The following is an 18099-nucleotide window of genomic DNA, read 5'->3' on the forward strand; positions in this document are numbered from 1 at the left end:
AACTGGATTAATTCTACGGTGCAGATACATCCTACATCACTTCTTTAACTGCTGTTAGATCCAGGGGACCTAGTTTTAAAGCCTTCGAAAGACGTTACTTCCTCACCAAACCACAGTTCCTAGGAATCCACAGCGTTGAGCCAAGGCAGTGAAAGTGGCGTCAGACTGCATTCATGTGACAGTGTAGACATGTCCTGCGGTGTCGCAAAGGAGAGCTTTGGCGCCACTTCTGAGAAGACGCGAGGACGTTGTGTGCCAGCGTGTGGCCGCGATTCGTCACCAGGCCAACGGCGCGTCCATTGGCGAATATGAGTGCCACTTTTGCCTTGCTCCGCCCCCTGGCCGCGCCTCCCTTCCTCCTCGCAGCGCTTCGGACTGTTCTCGCATTCGGCGCCTTGAGACTTAGAGGGAGGGAGTGATCACCAGGCTACGGAAACAGTCATTGGCTGGTACGAGAGCCACTCTTGCTTTGTCCCGCCCCCTGCCGCTCCTCCTCTTCGCAAAGCTTCGGGCTGCTCTCTCATTCTGCGCCTTGAGAGAGAGAAGGAGTGGGCGCGGCTGTCCCGAGCGCTGTTGCCTTCGTTTCCATGTCTTCGGACTGGTTCAAGCGGCGTTTCTTGAGCAGCGCAAGCGCGGCAAGGCGAGGCTCAGGCTCCCCTCAGCAGCCCCGGCTCCCGGGCGGAGAAGGGGTGGAAGAGCCGCCCCAACAACAACAGCAACCACCGCCCCCTCAGCGGCCCAGGCGGCCCAAGTTCCTGCGCGGCGAGGAGAAGAGGGTGGTGGGCGAGCGGCCCATCCACTGCCCGCCCAGAGACAGGCCCCTCCAGTGGAGGACCGGATACGCCGAGTGAGTCGCTGACAGGGCTGCCTCGGACGCGGAAAAGTCTTCAGAGTGTTTTGGACTTCACCTCCCAGAAGCCTTAGCTGCTGCGACCAATGATCAGGGATTCTGGGAGTTGAAGTCCAAAACACCAGGAAACCTAGGGGCGCAGTTTGACACCCTTTCAGCTGTCGTGGCGCCATGCCGTGGGACTATGGGGTCTTTGTAGGTCTCTTCCACACAGCTGAATAAAATCCCACACCTGCTTTGAACTGGAATATATGGCAGCGTGGACTCAGATAACCCGGTTCAAAGCAGATATTGTGGGATTTTCTGCCTTGATATTCTGGGTTATATGACTGTGTGGAAGGGCCGTAGTTTAGTGAGGCACCAGCACTCTTTGGCAGAGAAGGAGGAAGACCTTGTGAAACTGGGATCCCTTCCACACACCCTATGTCCCAGAATATCAAGGCAGAAAATCCCACATTACCTGAGTGTGGACTCAGATTACCCAGTTCAATGCAGGGATTATGGGATTTTCTGCCTTGATGTTCTGGGATATAGGGTTGTGTGGAAGGGCCCCACAACTGCCTGGATTCTATAGCATTCAGCCATGGGAGTTTAAGTGGTGTTAAATTGCACAAATATTCTCAACTCTTGACCCAGATGTTTTGGACTCCCAGAAGCCTCAGCTGCCTTTACCAATGAGCAGGGATTCTGGGAGCTGTAGTCCAAAGCCTTGTGGAAGTCCAGAGTTTGGGAAACACTTCTCTAGGAGCCTTAGCCCAGGTGCCTCACTGCATGATGTGGGCTTTGTTTGCTTGCTTGTTTGCTTGTTGCCTTTACTCTCTGGAGCAGTGTTCTCAACCTAGAGTCCCCAGATGTTTTTGTCCTTCCAACTCCCAGAAATCCTAACAAGGAGTAAACTGGGTGGGATTTCTGGGAGTTGTAGGCCAAAAACATATGGGGACCCCAGGTTGAGAACCATTGCTCTGGAGGAATTGGTCTGGAAGAGGAACAGCGAAAGGATTTGGAGCACTGAAGGGTTGCTGCCACAGTGAAAAACCAGAGATGCCTTTTGTACCTTAAAGGACTGAGCATGGTCTTATTGCATTGTAAGGAATGCCTTCTGACATTCCTTCTTCTACTCAGCCCTTAAAGCAGGCATAGGCAAGCTTTGGCCCTCCTGGTGTTTTGAACTTCGACTCCCACAATTTCTAACAGCCAGTAGGCTGTTAGGAATTGTGGGAGTTGAAGTCCAAAACACCTGGAGGGCCCAAGTTTGCCTATGCCTGCCTTAAAGGTACAATGGCTTCCATGACTGAGTGGGGAATTGAACCCTGGCATCCAGAGTCATAGTCAAATGTTCAAACCTCTGCACCGCACTGGCTCATAGGTAAGCTTAATGAGACCTTATACGATCTGTATCTGGCTCAGTGTAATGCGATGCTTCTTATTTAGTTCAATGTGTGGGACTCAGCAGGGTTTGGCCTTCTCAGGCTGCTAGGGACCAGCACTATCTTCATGCCCATTGAAGCCAACTCTAATTGTTCTATAACCTGCCTGGAGCCATGAAGAGAGGCGGGTAAGAAATACAATTATTATTATCATTATCATCATCATTATTATTATTATTTCCCTCTGGAAAATACACTGCGGTTTTGATGGCAGTGTACAATCATTTAAAAGGTTTTAGGCTAAAACTTTAATTCACTAAAGTTTTTTATACGCCTTAGCGTTTTCCTTTAAACAATGATTGAAATACGGTAGTTTACAACATTTAAAATACAATTACCACAGCCTGGCAGCAGCCACAGAGAAGATGGTCTCTCAGATCTTCACAAAATATTCCTGTGAAGTATGCTTTCATGTAAGCTAGTCCCTGGAGATTTCTATAAAACCCCTTCAGCTGATGTTGGCACTAGTCAGACCTCAGAAGAGAGGCTATTCAGCACCCTGGACATTCAGCCAAGAGATCACCCTCCCATGTTTTCCAGCTTCATATTTTTTGCCACTGGTGGTGCATCGAAGAGATTCTCTCCTGTTGACCCCAATTTTTGGGGAGATATATGTATATATAGAGAGGTACTCCTTTAAGTATTTACAAGCCCTTCGTGGCTTTTAATGACATCAACATTTAGGGTTCAGCTCATAGACAGCAAGCCAGTGCACACCTTCATGAGAGCAAGAGCTTCTCCAGATATACAGGCAATCCCTGAGTTACATCTGATTTACAAACGACTCATAGTTAAGAGTGTTTATTTGACTCTGCAATATCAAGGGTGACATTGTTTTGCGAACCAGGCCATTGTAAACTAGAAGACTTTACTATGGGAAATGTTAATCTAGTTGGCTCATTCCACATTGTTGGCTGACTTTATTTATTTCCAGCATTTATACCCCGCCCTTCTCACCCTGGGGGACTCAGGGCGGCTTACAACAGTTGGCAACATTTAATGCCAAGAACATAATAAAACAAAACAGTACATATCATCAATTAAAACTATAAAAATACATCATTAAAATACATTGTAAAACTTAAAACATATGTAAATTAGATCCACTTTACTTGCTGTAAGTCAGTTTTGCAGTTCTCTGTAACACTAGAATGGAATGCTAGTGTGAATTGTGTTTTGTTTTCATAGGACATTGCTAATGTAAAGGTAGAATAGAGAAACACCGCCTTAGCTTAATTGTTTATCTGACCTGCAGTAAATGTGCCCAAAAGACTACATTAAAAAGATAGTGTAAACCACAGTTGCATTATGACAGCTGTTGAAATAATGTTAGCATAGCTCTCGTGTTATAAACAGCTCTTTGAATTTGTGTGGTAAGACACCATGTCATTTAATGGCAAACTTCATGTGTTTGTGTGGGTGTTAGTATGGTGTAACATCTCTCTGCCTCCCGCAACCATATATATTTTGTTGCTTTATGCCTTCAAGTAATTTCCGGTTTATGGCTACCCTATCATGAGGTTTTTTGGGGCTGTGAGTGAGACGCACCCGGTGGGTTTCCATGACTTAGAAGGAAATTTAATCCTGCCAGATATATTTATTTCTGGAAATAATATTTCTGGACACCAATTCAGGGGGAAAAGAATTTCATAACAGCTGCTTGTTAAAATGGATGCTTACTCACCTATATCATCTTAGTGGTTTGAGTGATACTTCTGGTCAGCTTTTCTTGGATTTGTTTACTTCTGCTGCAAGGCAGATGTGCATGTTTTCTACAGTTTCATGTCAGGGGACACTGTGACGAATGTGGTATCTTTCGTTATGGTGGTTCTGTGTTGACAGGAGCGTTGTCTGTCTAGTCACACAGCTTTTGACTGGATGGTGCAATTTTTGAGGTTGGCTAAGAATTTGCAAGTTTTACATCAGTTGTGGTATTCTTGACTGCAGAATAGTGACACATAGGAGAAATGGGGTAGGCTAGGTGAGATGTGGGGCTCACTGCTTCCTTTTTATATTTATACACAGCAAGGATGGAAAATTTGTCAAATTCTGAGTGTTTTTAGCTTCAATTTCCATCAGTTCCAGCCAAAATGAACATGGGGGTCTGAGAATTGTAGTCCAAAACATCTGGAGGACCAGTCCTGCCATATGAGAATACCAGCACAGTCTGTTTACTAGTATGGGATGAAGTATGGAATACCAGAATGAAATCTTATAGACCTTTAAGAATTAATTATGGCTTTTTATTTATAAGTGTTCTATGTATAAGCTATGTGGTGGTCATGTAAAATTATACAAAAATTTTGGGAAATGGTATTTAAAGAAATAAGAGCAATAATAAAAATAGAGATAGTGAATACACCTAAATCAGCATTATTACTTATGCATGATAATATCCTCTCACAAGAGGAGAAAGAATTGGTTTCTAATTTGATAACTGCAGCAAAATTGCTAATAGCAAAAAACTGGAAAGAAAAAAAGGAAATCCAATTAGAAGAATAATACAGGGAAATTTGGAACATAGCCATTAATGATAAGCTGACTTACAATATTAAAATTAAAAAGGAAATATCAAAACAAACAGATTTTTGGAAAATATGGAGAAAATTTATTGAGTATATTTTTAATGAGGGAAAGGGATATAAGCCAGCAACAGAGACAATGAAATTTTGGACTTGTGAAACAGTATGAGTTGGTTGGTCCTGGTGAAGGTAGCACAAAATAAGAGGAAGGGAAGAGGGGGGAAAGGTATAATGTTATGGTTGAGCCTTATGGCTCCGATTCTGGGAGACGTGGTCGTAAGACTCCTCGGGAGTCAGACTCTCTTGAGGAGCGAGAAAGGAAGCGGCTGCGGGACTTATTTGCAGAACCATCTGACAAGGACTCCTTTGAGGGTTTTACCGAGAGAATGGAGGAAGAGATGGTTAGCTCAGAAGAGGATGACATGGAATGGACTCGTGTGAGGGAGGATTTGGGTGCCACCGGCAACAATAGTATGGAAGGCGATTGGGGGCCTTCAGGATTAGACCCGTGGACAAGCTGGAGGGATGGAACGGGATCCACAGCTGGGGATGCTGTGGGGCGTAGTCAAAGGTGTTTCAGCTCTGATGAGGAGGATGATGATGAGGCACCTGGAATTAGGGTAACAGCTGACAGCGATGAGGAGTTGTGAACTGGCATAAAATGGGGTTTAGAATCCAGGGCTAATTGCGTTGGGCAAGGTAATCTGGACGAACGCTTGGGCTCTTGCTGGGAAATTCCTGAAGACGGGTGTGATTCGTTTGCTGAATACGTAAGTTACCAAGGACACTGGGCATAGGCGGCGGGAGGAACTGTGTGGGCTTTTGTTGTGCAACCTGTGTTTAATCTTAATAGCTTGGACCTCCGTCGTCTTTTTGACGAACATTAATTGCCTACTCTGGACTGACTGGCTGACTGACTGACTGACTGACTGACTACGACCTCGGACTATCCTTCCTGTGGCTATCGTTGGAACTGGTGAACTAAAGACATCTGTACCTGGCTTTCGACCTTCGGACCGGATTGAGACCTCGCTGACCGCTGCTGCCCTGATTGGTGTGTTTGAACCCGGAGTTTGTTTGCTGTTCGGAGGAGTAACTTCTTAGTTACTCAATCAAAGCTCTTGGTAGCAGAGAAGTATCTGCTGCCAGTTATTTGTGTTTCTTTGAACCTTCGTTTACCAGCTTTTGTTTGTTTAAAGTGCCAGGCTGAAGTAAGCATTTTTGGTTTAACCCGGATTAAACCCCAGTTTAATCCGGTTTATCTTTTGAACGTTTTTTAGTGTCTTTTCACTTTGAAGGCCAATGTGTGCCTAGCCCTTTGTCTTTTACGGGCATTTTTGGTTCTGTATCTTTAATAAACTGTGTTGAATCTTATCTGGTGGCGTTCTGTCTTTGACAGATTGCCCAACGCCAGAAACAAAAGTTTTTTAGTTAGGTAATTGCGTCAAGAAGACGATGGAGGAGCTTAAGGCTCGTTTTGACCAGCTGCAGGCTGCATTTTACGCTGCACAAGCAGCACAGCCAGCTAAAGGACATGTTATGACTCCCGAACGTTTCGATGGGTCTCGAAACAAACTGCCTACTTTTTTGGCACAAATTGAACTTTATTTTTCCCAGATTAGCGCACAAGCTTTTCCCATGGACACCAGTAAGGTGGCATTTATTTTGAGTTTATTGACCGGTCCTACGGGACAATGGGCCACTAATTTGATTTTGGGAAACGACCCAGTCAAGGACAATTTAAATGATTTCAAAAAATTATTAACTGACACTTTTGGGGATTCCCTTCGTATGGAAAATGCTAGCTGGGCTCTTTATCGGTTAAAACAGGGAAAGGGGTCTGTTTTGGACTATTTAAACAAGTTTAACTCTTATCGTCATCAATTAGACTGGGGGGAGAACGCGTTTATGCTTTTGTTTATTGCTGGCTTAAATGACTACCTGCAGGATGAATTGGCACGTTTAGAGCCGGCAGAAAACTGGGACGCTTTGGTAGCTAAAGTGCTGCGTTTGGACGCCCGGTTCGAATCTCGCAAACAGTCTAGAGCAATGTATGCGCCATCTGTGTCTGCGCCTAGGGCACCTGTGACAAAAGGGGAGGAACCTATGGAACTCGGGGTGTTTAGAAAACTGTCTATGGCAGAAAAAGACCGTAGGAGACAATTGGGATTGTGTTTGTATTGCGGGAATGCTGGGCATTTTGCCAGGAATTGTAATGTTAAACCTTCTCAGCTTTCGGGAAAAGGCCAGCCCTAGTGCGACGTGAGTCCAACGCATTAGGGCTTCTAAAGCAGTCACTTGAGGGGAAGAAACATGTTTTTGTACCCATTTCTTTATCTGTTGGGGGAAAAGAACTTGCTTCTACTCTGGCACTGCTGGACTCAGGGGCTACGGTCTCATATGTGGATGTTGGGTTTGCAAGGAAGCATGGGCTTCCTATAGTACGTAAAGCATGCGATATATGGGTGGAAGGAGCGGATGGGAAACTACTGGAGTCTGGGGTGGTTAATCGTGAGACCTCAGAAATAACGTGGGAGGTACAAGGAGTAACGGGAAAGTTTGTGTGGGACATTACACGGTTACCAAGATACAATGTAATCCTGGGAATGGATTGGTTAACTTTAGTAAATCCTCAAGTGGATTGGGTGAAGCGTACTATAGCTTTTAAGAGGCAGGAATGTTTTGCTCTAAACCCTTCTCAGCTTGACATGGAGGGAGTGCCTGCTGAATATAGGGAATTTCAAGACGTGTTTTGTAAGAAGGAAGCGGATAAGTTGCCGCCTCATAGACCATACGATTGTGCCATTAGACTAGTAGAAGGCGCTAAGTTGCCAGCAGGAAGGTTGTACGCCTTAACGGTACCAGAAAGACAAGCCTTGAGGGAATTCCTTGACGAGAACCTAGCTAAAGGGTTTATTCGCCCATCTAGCTCTCCAACTGCTGCACCTGTGTTCTTTGTAGCTAAAAAGACAGGAGAGCTCAGGTTAGTCTGTGATTACCGGGTTCTTAACAAGCACACCATTCGTGATAGGTATCCGCTACCTTTGATTTCGGAATTACTATCGAGAGTGCAAGGGGCTAAGTTCTTTACCAAGCTTGACCTGCGGGGGGCGTATAACTTGATTAGAATACGGGAAGGTGATGAATGGAAGACGACATTTAACACGTGTTTCGGATGCCACGAGTTCCGTGTAATGCCTTTCGGACTTTGTAATGCGCCTGCGGTCTTCCAAAGATTCATAAACGATGTGTTTAGAGACTTAATTGATCAATTTGTAGTGGTTTATTTGGACGATATATTAATTTTCTCTAAGGATGAAAGGGAACACCAGCAGCATGTTAAGCAGGTACTACACCGTCTACGGGGTAATGGGCTTTTTGCTAAGGCTTCCAAATGTGTTTTTCATGTGCCTGAAGTTGAGTTCCTGGGACATGTAGTTTCGGGAAAGGAACTCAAAATGGATCCACACAAAGTTGACGCAGTCAACTCGTGGCAAGAACTCAAGACTAAAAAAGATGTACAGCGGTTCTTGGGATTTGCTAACTATTACCGAGAGTTTATCCCAAACTTTGCCAAACTCACTGTACCTTTAACGCAACTCTTGCGTAAGAAACAACCGTTTGTGTGGGGACGGGAGGCTCACGATGCGTTTTTACAGTTGAAGTCTAGCTTCCAGGCAGACAATATACTAATCCATCCAGACGTTGATAAGCCGTTCATAGTAGAAGCAGACGCTTCTAGTTATGCGTTGGGGGCTGTATTATCTCAAAGGGATTCATCAGGGACTTTGCGTCCCTGTGGATTTTACTCTCGGCAACTAACACCTTTTGAACAAAATTATACCATCTGGGAGAAGGAATTGTTGGCTATCAAGGTGGCTTTTGAGGTGTGGCGGCACTGGTTAGAGGGCGCACGGCATCAAATTGTGGTCAGATCTGACCACAAGAATTTGGAACATTTACAAACTGCCAAGAAATTGAATCAACGTCAGATTCGATGGGCTTTGTTTTTCTCTAGGTTCAATTTTAAAGTTCAGTTTGTGGAAGGGAAGGTAAACTTGCGGGCGGATGCATTATCTTGCAAGCCTGAGTTTAAAACCAGTGAGCAGACAGTGTGCCAGACAATTTTGCCTACTGCCTCTTTATGTGTGGTGGAAAACGAGGCTGGGTTACATGCTCAAATCCTGGAGGCTCAGAAGGATGATAACTGGACTCAAGAGCAACTCATACTATTGTCAGTAGGGAATCGTACTATGTTGCCTCATTTACAAGACCAGGAGGGGGTATTGGTACGCAATGGACAGGTTTATGTACCGGTGGGTGCACTCAGGTTGGAAGTTATTAGAGCACATCATGACGAACCCATGGCTGGGCATTTTGGCAGGTTTAAGACCGTACAACTCATTACCAGAAACTATTGGTGGCCAAAAATGCGACAAGACATTCTCCGCTTTTGTGATAGCTGCGCCGTTTGTCAGCAGAGTAAGACGCCTGTCGGGCGCCCTAGGGGTTTATTATCTTCCTTACCTGTTCCTGAGAGACCATGGCAGATTATTTCCATGGATTTCATTTCTGATTTGCCTAGGTCTGGGGGTTATACATGTATTTGGGTGGTGGTGGATTTATTTTCTAAAATGGCTCATTTTATACCATGTTCGACAATTCCAGCAGCTCCTACATTAGCTTTACTATTTACCAAACATATCTTCCGTTTACATGGAGCTCCTGAGGTTATTATTTCTGACAGAGCTCCGCAATTTGTGTCACGTTTTTGGAGACATTTCCATGAGTGTTTGGGAACCAAATTGAACGTCTCCTCAGCTTTTCATCCACAAACGGATGGTCAATCTGAAAGAGTTAATGGGTTGTTGGAGCAATATTTACGTTGTTTCTGTCTAGAACAACCAACTGCTTGGGTAAAATGGCTGTCGGTGGCTGAATTTGCCTATAATAACGCGGTACATACGTCTAGTCAACACACCCCATTTGAGTTAACTTATGGCTTTCATCCGTGGGGAGGGGTGGCGCCGTCAACCAATGTGGTTTCCTCTGACCCGGTGTACCGTTCCTCTGAAATGGCTGCCTTGCATGATGTTGCTCGTCGGTTGCTATTAGAAGCTAAGGCAGCGCAAAAGACTCAAGCAGACCGCCATAGACAAGCAGGGGAAGAGTTGGAGGAAGGGGATTTGGTTTGGTTATCCTCTAAATATATTAAACAGGCTGGGGGAAAGTTTGCGCCACGGTATTTGGGACCTTTTCCCATTACCAAAAAGATTTCTTCTGTGGCTTTTAGATTGCGTTTGCCTTCTTCTTTTAAGATTCACCCTGTCTTTCACCGTTCTTTGTTGAAGTTAGATACTTCTGGGCGCCGTAACACTGTAGCTGAAGACATCACTGCTGTGTCTCCACCTTTTGAGGAGGAGGCCTTTGTGAGAGGGGATAGTGTTATGGTTGAGCCTTATGGCTCCGATTCTGGGAGACGTGGTCGTAAGACTCCTCGGGAGTCAGACTCTCTTGAGGAGCGAGAAAGGAAGCGGCTGCGGGACTTATTTGCAGAACCATCTGACGAGGACTCCTTTGAGGGTTTTACCGAGAGAATGGAGGAAGAGATGGTTAGCTCAGAAGAGGATGACATGGAATGGACTCGTGTGAGGGAGGATTTGGGTGCCACCGGCAACAATAGTATGGAAGGCGATTGGGGGCCTTCAGGATTAGACCCGTGGATAAGCTGGAGGGATGGAACGGGATCCACAGCTGGGGATGCTGTGGGGCGTAGTCAAAGGTGTTTCAGCTCTGATGAGGAGGATGATGATGAGGCACCTGGAATTAGGGTAACAGCTGACAGCGATGAGGAGTTGTGAACTGGCATAAAATGGGGTTTAGAATCCAGGGCTAATTGCGTTGGGCAAGGTAATCTGGACGAACGCTTGGGCTCTTGTTGGGAAATTCCTGAAGACGGGTGTGATTCGTTTGCTGAATACGTAAGTTACCAAGGACACTGGGCATAGGCGGCGGGAGGAACTGTGTGGGCTTTTGTTGTGCAACCTGTGTTTAATCTTAATAGCTTGGACCTCCGTCGTCTTTTTGACGAACATTAATTGCCTACTCTGGACTGACTGGCTGACTGACTGACTGACTGACTGACTACGACCTCGGACTATCCTTCCTGTGGCTATCGTTGGAACTGGTGAACTAAAGACATCTGTACCTGGCTTTCGACCTTCGGACCGGATTGAGACCTCGCTGACCGCTGCTGCCCTGATTGATGTGTTTGAACCCGGAGTTTGTTTGCTGTTCGGAGGAGTAACTTCTTAGTTACTCAATCAAAGCTCTTGGTAGCAGAGAAGTATCTGCTGCCAGTTATTTGTGTTTCTTTGAACCTTTGTTTACCAGCTTTTGTTTGTTTAAAGTGCCAGGCTGAAGTAAGCATTTTTGGTTTAACCCGGATTAAACCCCAGTTTAATCCGGTTTATCTTTTGAACGTTTTTTAGTGTCTTTTCACTTTGAAGGCCAATGTGTGCCTAGCCCTTTGTCTTTTACGGGCATTTTTGGTTCTGTATCTTTAATAAACTGTGTTGAATCTTATCTGGTGGCGTTCTGTCTTTGACATATAACAATAATAATAATAACAATAACATTAATAATAAAACATGTATAAGTAGATAAAAGGGTGAAGTAGAGAGATATGTAGTAAAGTTGTAATGGAAAAGTCTAAAACATAAGAAATAAGCTTAAAGATGTTTTGATTTTTCCTTATTGTTGGATTGTATACAATATGATATGTCTAAGATACTGTGAAATGAGGAAGGAATGTATACTTATACATTTTGAATTATAAATTAATAATAATAATAATAAAATATGTATAAGTAGATAAAAGGTGTGTAGTAGAGAGATATGTAGTAAAGTTGTAATGGAAAAGTTAAAAAAACTGATAAGAAATATGTTTAAAGATGTTCTTGTTTTTTGTTATTTTTTACTGCCGGATTGTATACAACATGATATGTTTAAGATATTGCAAAATGAGGAAAATGTAAACTTATACATTTTGATTGATAAATTAATTAAAAATTTTTTTTAAAAAAAGCTATGAATTTTAAAATTAAGAAACAATTGGCTGCTTTTTAACTTCTAATACCTCTTTATTAGAAGATGATCATAAAATGTGCCACAAGATTTTCACTGCTGTACTTCCAAGGTATTATTTGGAATAAAAGAGCCATGTAACGTTCCAGTGAAAGACTATGAGGAACTGAACTTCTCTATTCTAGCCAGGATGTGGCTTGATCTGCAGGTGTATGAGGCAAGATTTTTTCAGAAATCAGATCACGTGTGGATATATTATTGTTAGAATATGCCATGATTTGTTCAGTAGGGAGTGTATGTATATTCATTTCTTAGACAGAAGCACACACTTAAAGTTCTGTCTAAGTCTCGCTGTTGCATCAGGTGCCTCTCTGTTATTATTTCTTGCTGGTGCTTTTTCTGCCAGAAAGTCTTTTTTCCTTTTATTGAAATCTTAATTCGTTCTTCAAGCTGAACTTTTCAAAGGAGTGGCATAATGAGGTCAGAAAATCCTGAAAAACGTGCTTGAAAGCTCAAGCACTTTGAGAGAGGAAACCAATCTATACCTTGTGACTGTCAAAACTTCATTTTCAGCCAGAGAAATTGGGCAGATTGAGTGTATGATAAGTTTAGGGCTGTTGTAGAGAAAAACAAGAGCTTCAAACAGAGTACTTGTCTACTTTATTTTGTGTCAAAACTGTGAATAGGAAAGTGGCATATATTTTGGACTGTAGTGCCATCTGTACTGCCATATAATGCAGTTTGAAACTACATGATATGGTCAGTGCAGACTCATATAATGTAGTTCAGTGCAGTTAAACAGCATTGTATCAGTCTATACTGACCACACAAAGTAATTTCAAATTATATGGCAGTCTAAATGAGGCCTATAACTTTCATCAACCCTGGCCAAATTAGGTTAGAGATTGTGGGAATTATAGTTTGCAAAATGTTTGCCAGGTTACTCCTGGCCAGAACAAATGGCAGGATGCTTTGGCCCATTCCTTTAATGTTTAGATTTAACTTTTTAATTGTTGCATGTTTATCATTATTTGTATTTCTCTTCCTTGTTGTAAGCCGTTCCGAGGGGGTGGGATATAAATAAAGTTTTATTATTATCATTATTTAGGATGAGGATTGTTTTGTTTCTACTCCCTGACAGATAATCTAAGGGATTTGTATACTGGGAGGCAGAGAAAAGACTGTTATTTTTGAGCGTGTAGTGCCACTGAAGCAGAAAAGTACTCTAAAAGTGTAGTGGCCAGAAAGTTAGTCCATGTAAATTCGCTTAACATTTCTAAAAAGAATGTAGATCTTTGGACCAGTAGTTACTTGTCAAAAGAGAGAGACAGGAAACCAGAGAAAGTCTGCAATTCCTCTAAAGGCAAGAACATTTGAAACGTCAGCTGTTTCCTGTGTTGGCCAGTTATAATCTCAAGATTACTGATGCATCGGAAAATTGCTGTTAAATCTTGTGGTGATCTGGAGCAATAGTCAGGAAAATTTGAGAGAGGCATTAAATAAAGTGAGAGATAGATTCAAAGCAACACTTACAAATCAGTGTGGAGCAGGGGAACTATTAATCTCCTGGGGATAAGTAAAAACAGTGGTGTTCAACCCTTTTCTAGGTCACAGCCTATTCTGAAGGTCTGATGAAAGCACTGAACTCCTTCACTAACAAAAATGCTTTTAAACCAAGAAAACATGTCTTTTGGTCCAAAATCCCTGTTGAGTACAAGTCAATAATCCCTGCTACAGAGCTGACTTACTGCCCTTTTACTCGTCTTGGCTACCTACAATATGCAGGTGTTTCCCAGGAAGCCATCAGTGCTTTTAGAGGGCCCTCAGCAAGACAATGGTATAGTTTACCGGCTTGGGGTTACATTCCAGATCCATGAGCCAAGACTTTGACTTCTGCAAAATGTCAGTCTTGGGAGAATCAGGTTTTGCCATTTTGGGCAGTGAGGGGCTGTTTTGGGCCCAGAAGAGGTCTTTTAAAACTGGGAAGTAAATTTTCCCTTTGATTTGGATCCTCCCTTCTCAAAAATGGCACAATAGAATTGTGGACAGGGACCTTCTCAATAAAATAAAATTTAGAAATGCAAAACATTGAGTATATAGCACACAAGTTGTAAACCCCCCCCCCCCCCATTTATTTTAACCTAGAACTGCCCATAGGCTGAGACTTTATTTTTCTCCATTGGTTCTAAGCAGCATGTTGTCTACTTCAAGTCACACAACTGCCAATACAGAAGTAATTACTCCAGTCGCTGTGAGATTTTTTCCAGTCCTAATAACATAAGAGATCCTGTGCAAACTAAACTATGATATAGGAACAAATCAGCTTGTATCAGAGGGAACTAACAAAGGCCAAAAGGAGACAGGTTTCAAAGGTCAGAAGTCTGAGAGGCACTCCTCTCTCCTGTTGCTTGTTGATTAACAGAACATGAACAGAAAGGGCACTTTTCTCTTCTTATATATCACTTCAAGGTTCTTGGTGGGCAGGGCTGCAATTAATAAAATCTTCAATAAATATCTACAAATAATATTTTACATGACACTTAAAACATGTGACAGTAAGCTGGTATCTTAATGAGCACTCACAGATTTCACTGAACATAGTAAAATTGGAAAAGTTTTAGCTATTCTTGTGGATTTTGTTTTAACTAGAATTCTTTGTTTCATCAGAACTATCAATGCAGAAAAATCACAATTCAATGAAGACCAAGCAACGTGCTGTCAGATATCCATCAGGAAAAGGAAATATGGCAAAGAGGAAGATCAGGAATGGTTGATCCTATGCTCCACTGAGGTCAGTTCACATGATTGGGCTAAGGAGGTTGGTTCAATTTCCAATTGGGGTGTACAAGGAAGAGGTTGTTGCTACTTTTCTCCTGCCAGTGAGCAAAAGCTGCAACATCAGAAGCAGGATTCCTGTTAAAAGGAGTTGTTACTGGCTCACTCACTGGTGCGGGGGGACATCATCTTATGGACCTTCTTCACCCTGATCCAGCCAATGACTCTTCAAATAGGTGGATTTATGTAGTTTTGAAGTTAGACTATGTAGTGTTAATAAATACACAACAGCTAAGGATCCATACTTCTAGATAACAAATCCATAACTACAATGCCGAATGCTAGGCAATGATATTTATGGGTATTTTCATAGTGACCTTCTGTTTAAAAAATAAGTGGCTTACATAACAACAACAGAACAAATTCACTCTAAATAAAATAGAGCCCAAAGGCGACATGGTAGTAAAAGCAAACTAAAAACAATTAACAGAGTAACAGGAAACGTAATTGAGTCTTTACCTGTCATGAGAAAAACCACAAAGCCAGGGCCAGACAGATCCTACTGGGTGCCACTGGGTGCTATTTGAGGCTGTTTGCCTCAAATAAAATGTAGAGAGCCTTTTGTTGATCTTATCATATAGAGACTTGTGGGCCTGTGTGGTAATGCTTCATTTCATCCTTCCTTTCTCCCCTAACTGTTGGCAGTTCCTTCTCCCCAGTACCGAAGGCTTATGTACAGTTCAGGATCAGAAGAGGAGGAGCCAAGTGTAGCAGCCATTACTAGTTTCTGTTTTGAATCCATATACCGTATCATGATGCTGACTGAAATCCTACCTGGGAGACATAGCTATAATGATCCATCTTCCAATCCAATGCCCTCTCTAACCCACTTTAGAAACCAGTCAGCATCACCAAACAAAAGCCTTCTGCAGCACTGGTGAGTGGGATGCTGAAGGATAGCATGCCCAACTTCTTCCCTTCAGTAAGCCGCAGTTTGCCCATTGGGGGGGGGGGGGGTCTGAATTTATCATACTTCAGTGACCCACCTGACAGTACCACAAAATATCTTCAATTGGTGTGTTTTGGGGGGATTTGCAGTCATGGCAATGGTGCCATAATCATAAATATTAATAGTAAAACTTATGAGGTCGTAACCATCTTGTGGGTATTCTTTGCCTTAAAAAACTCTCTTAATATTCATGGGGTTGCCATATATGGACAGGCACCTTGAAGACATACACAAGCCTAGCTTACAGCATTGTAAATACTGAACAGAATGGCAGTCCCTTTATTTAAGCTGCTTTCATTTATTATTTTGTGTGACTCACATATTTACCACTGGCAGCCTTCTTTTCAGTGGCATTTCATTTCTGCATAGCAATCATGTGTGGCAGAATGGGAAAGAGGAAGCATATGCAGTTGATATGGGTTAGACACACTTTTCTTTTAATAATTAGTGCTTCCTCCTGCCCTTCTTATGCTGCAGTGTTACATATCAAACTATGAATGCCGTCTTTTGTTTTTGAGCAGGCTGGTAAAGAATGCGTAGTATCCCATGAAAGACATGAGCTGCAATTTTATATACAATCATAGAACTGTAGAGTTTGAAGGGACACCAACAATATCTGCTTTATTTTAGACATTAACAAAAAACCAATTATAATTTTTAAAAAAAAGAAGCATGTGAATGTTTATTACATGAGAGTGGACAGTTGATGCTTCTGTGAAACTAGTAAAACCACTCCCAATACTGCATCCTTCTAGTATGATTTTATTGGTTTGGCCAGTGTACGGTAAAGGAGAAAACCTTTGCCATTGCCAAGTGAAATAAAATGATGTCTAAAATGTGTAGATAATTATGTGAGGTTTTCTCTGTGGCTTACAACTGTTTCCTCTCTAAGTTCTACTTATCATTTGGTTTCTAAAAGTCTGTTCATTCCTTTGGCAACCATTATAAATTGAATTGGCATTAGAGTACCTGACTAGGTGTTATAGTTACATAGTTTGCAATAGGTGACTAAGCCTTTGGATGAAAAGCCTTTTGGGTTCTTCAGTTTTGACTTCAGTTTACAAAGCTAGTTGATATAATCCATCCCTATTTAAAGGAAGTGATAAGACTTGAGTGGTAGATCCTAGTTATTAGCAGAGCTTGTTACTGGTTGCTACTTCTTGTTAAAAAGATGTATAAATGTAACTCATTAGCATTGCTTGTTACTGCTTTTTAGTAACATTTCAAAGACATGCTTTCAAACTATAAAAAATACTCTGTTGTGCATACTCCTAAAATAGTTTTGAAGAAACAGGTAAAAATGATTCATCAGGAATTTATCTCCTAAAGGATTATGGGTTACTACATTATTTTTCAAAAAATATTTGCTGTAATTACTTCTGGATTCAGTAGAAAATATTACTTAGCTTGGAGGGTGATCTTTTGTTAGTTCTGCCAATGTCTTTCATTTGCCTTATTTATCTCTCCTCTTCCATCTTGTACCTAATTAATTGGATTTTACTTGTTAGGTTACTAAGGAACCACAAATCAAAGCCAAATAGGTTTCAAAGTGGACACACTGAAGTCACTGCAGAATCCCACATTAAATGAGACCGTATCTGTCTCTGAGGCTGGTTGCATCTGTATTTTTCTTTTTTTTTAATATATATTTTTATTAGGGAAAATAAAAAAGAAGGGGGAAGGGGTATTTTTCTTTTACAAGTAAAGTGGGAGAACAATAGAGATGATAGGATAGTAGGAAAAATCTATAAGGGAGTACAGTAAGTGTGGGTAGATGATTCAGGTATGGTAGGTGATGGAAAAGGTAGAAGGGTAGGAATGGGACAAGGGGTAGGATGGTTGGGAGAGGGGGGCTCTTGACTTCCCAATCTTCATCTTTGTGTATTCTTCTAGTTTGTTGTATTGTTGATATTTATCTTTCTTTCTTTTGTCCTTTCCTTTTTCTTTAGTCTGTTTCACGTTCCTTCCTTCTTAAATTTCATTTCTTCGTTGCTTAATTATCTGGCACTGATACATACCTTCTTAGTCTTTGAACAATTTCCAGTCTGTTGGAGTCTCAGGTCACCCTGTGTGTTCTTTCATTAAAAACATTAATCTGTCCATCTCCATTATTTCCAAAATTTTATTTCATCAATGTTCTGTACTTGGTATTTCCTCAAATTTTCGTTTTTTCACATACATTATTCTTGCTGTAATTCTTCAGTTCCTTATATTTATCCCAATTCGTCTTTGTCTTCATTCACCTTATCGAGATTCGGAGTGTCTTGTTCCATATCCGTCTTTTCACTTTCAGGTGGATGGAACTGGGGTTTCTTTGGTTTTTCCTTTCCTTTATTTTCTGTCTGGTCGGGTGGGTTGTGTTCTATATCTTTCTTCAGTTTCTTATAAAAATCTTTTGCCTTATCTTCCGTTGTTAGCCAAAGTCTTTTA

The 18099-nt window shown here is 42.1% G+C and overlaps 1 protein-coding gene across 1 annotated transcript in view; it reads left to right on the top strand.

Annotated features, from left to right (window-relative positions):
• The first annotated feature begins 411 nt into the window (after positions 1-411).
• ppm1m (protein phosphatase, Mg2+/Mn2+ dependent 1M) overlaps positions 412-18099 on the top strand; it is a 32330-nt gene continuing 14642 nt past the window's right edge. The window contains exons 1-2 of the mRNA XM_003217681.4: positions 412-847; positions 14553-14676. Of these exons, the coding sequence (XP_003217729.1) occupies positions 588-847; positions 14553-14676 (384 nt within the window). The 5' untranslated portion in view covers positions 412-587. The remainder of the gene's footprint in view (positions 848-14552; positions 14677-18099) is intronic.

Source organism: Anolis carolinensis, chromosome 2 (genome assembly GCF_035594765.1).
Source record: "Anolis carolinensis isolate JA03-04 chromosome 2, rAnoCar3.1.pri, whole genome shotgun sequence".
In the NCBI taxonomy this organism is placed as follows: Eukaryota; Metazoa; Chordata; class Lepidosauria; order Squamata; family Dactyloidae; genus Anolis; species Anolis carolinensis.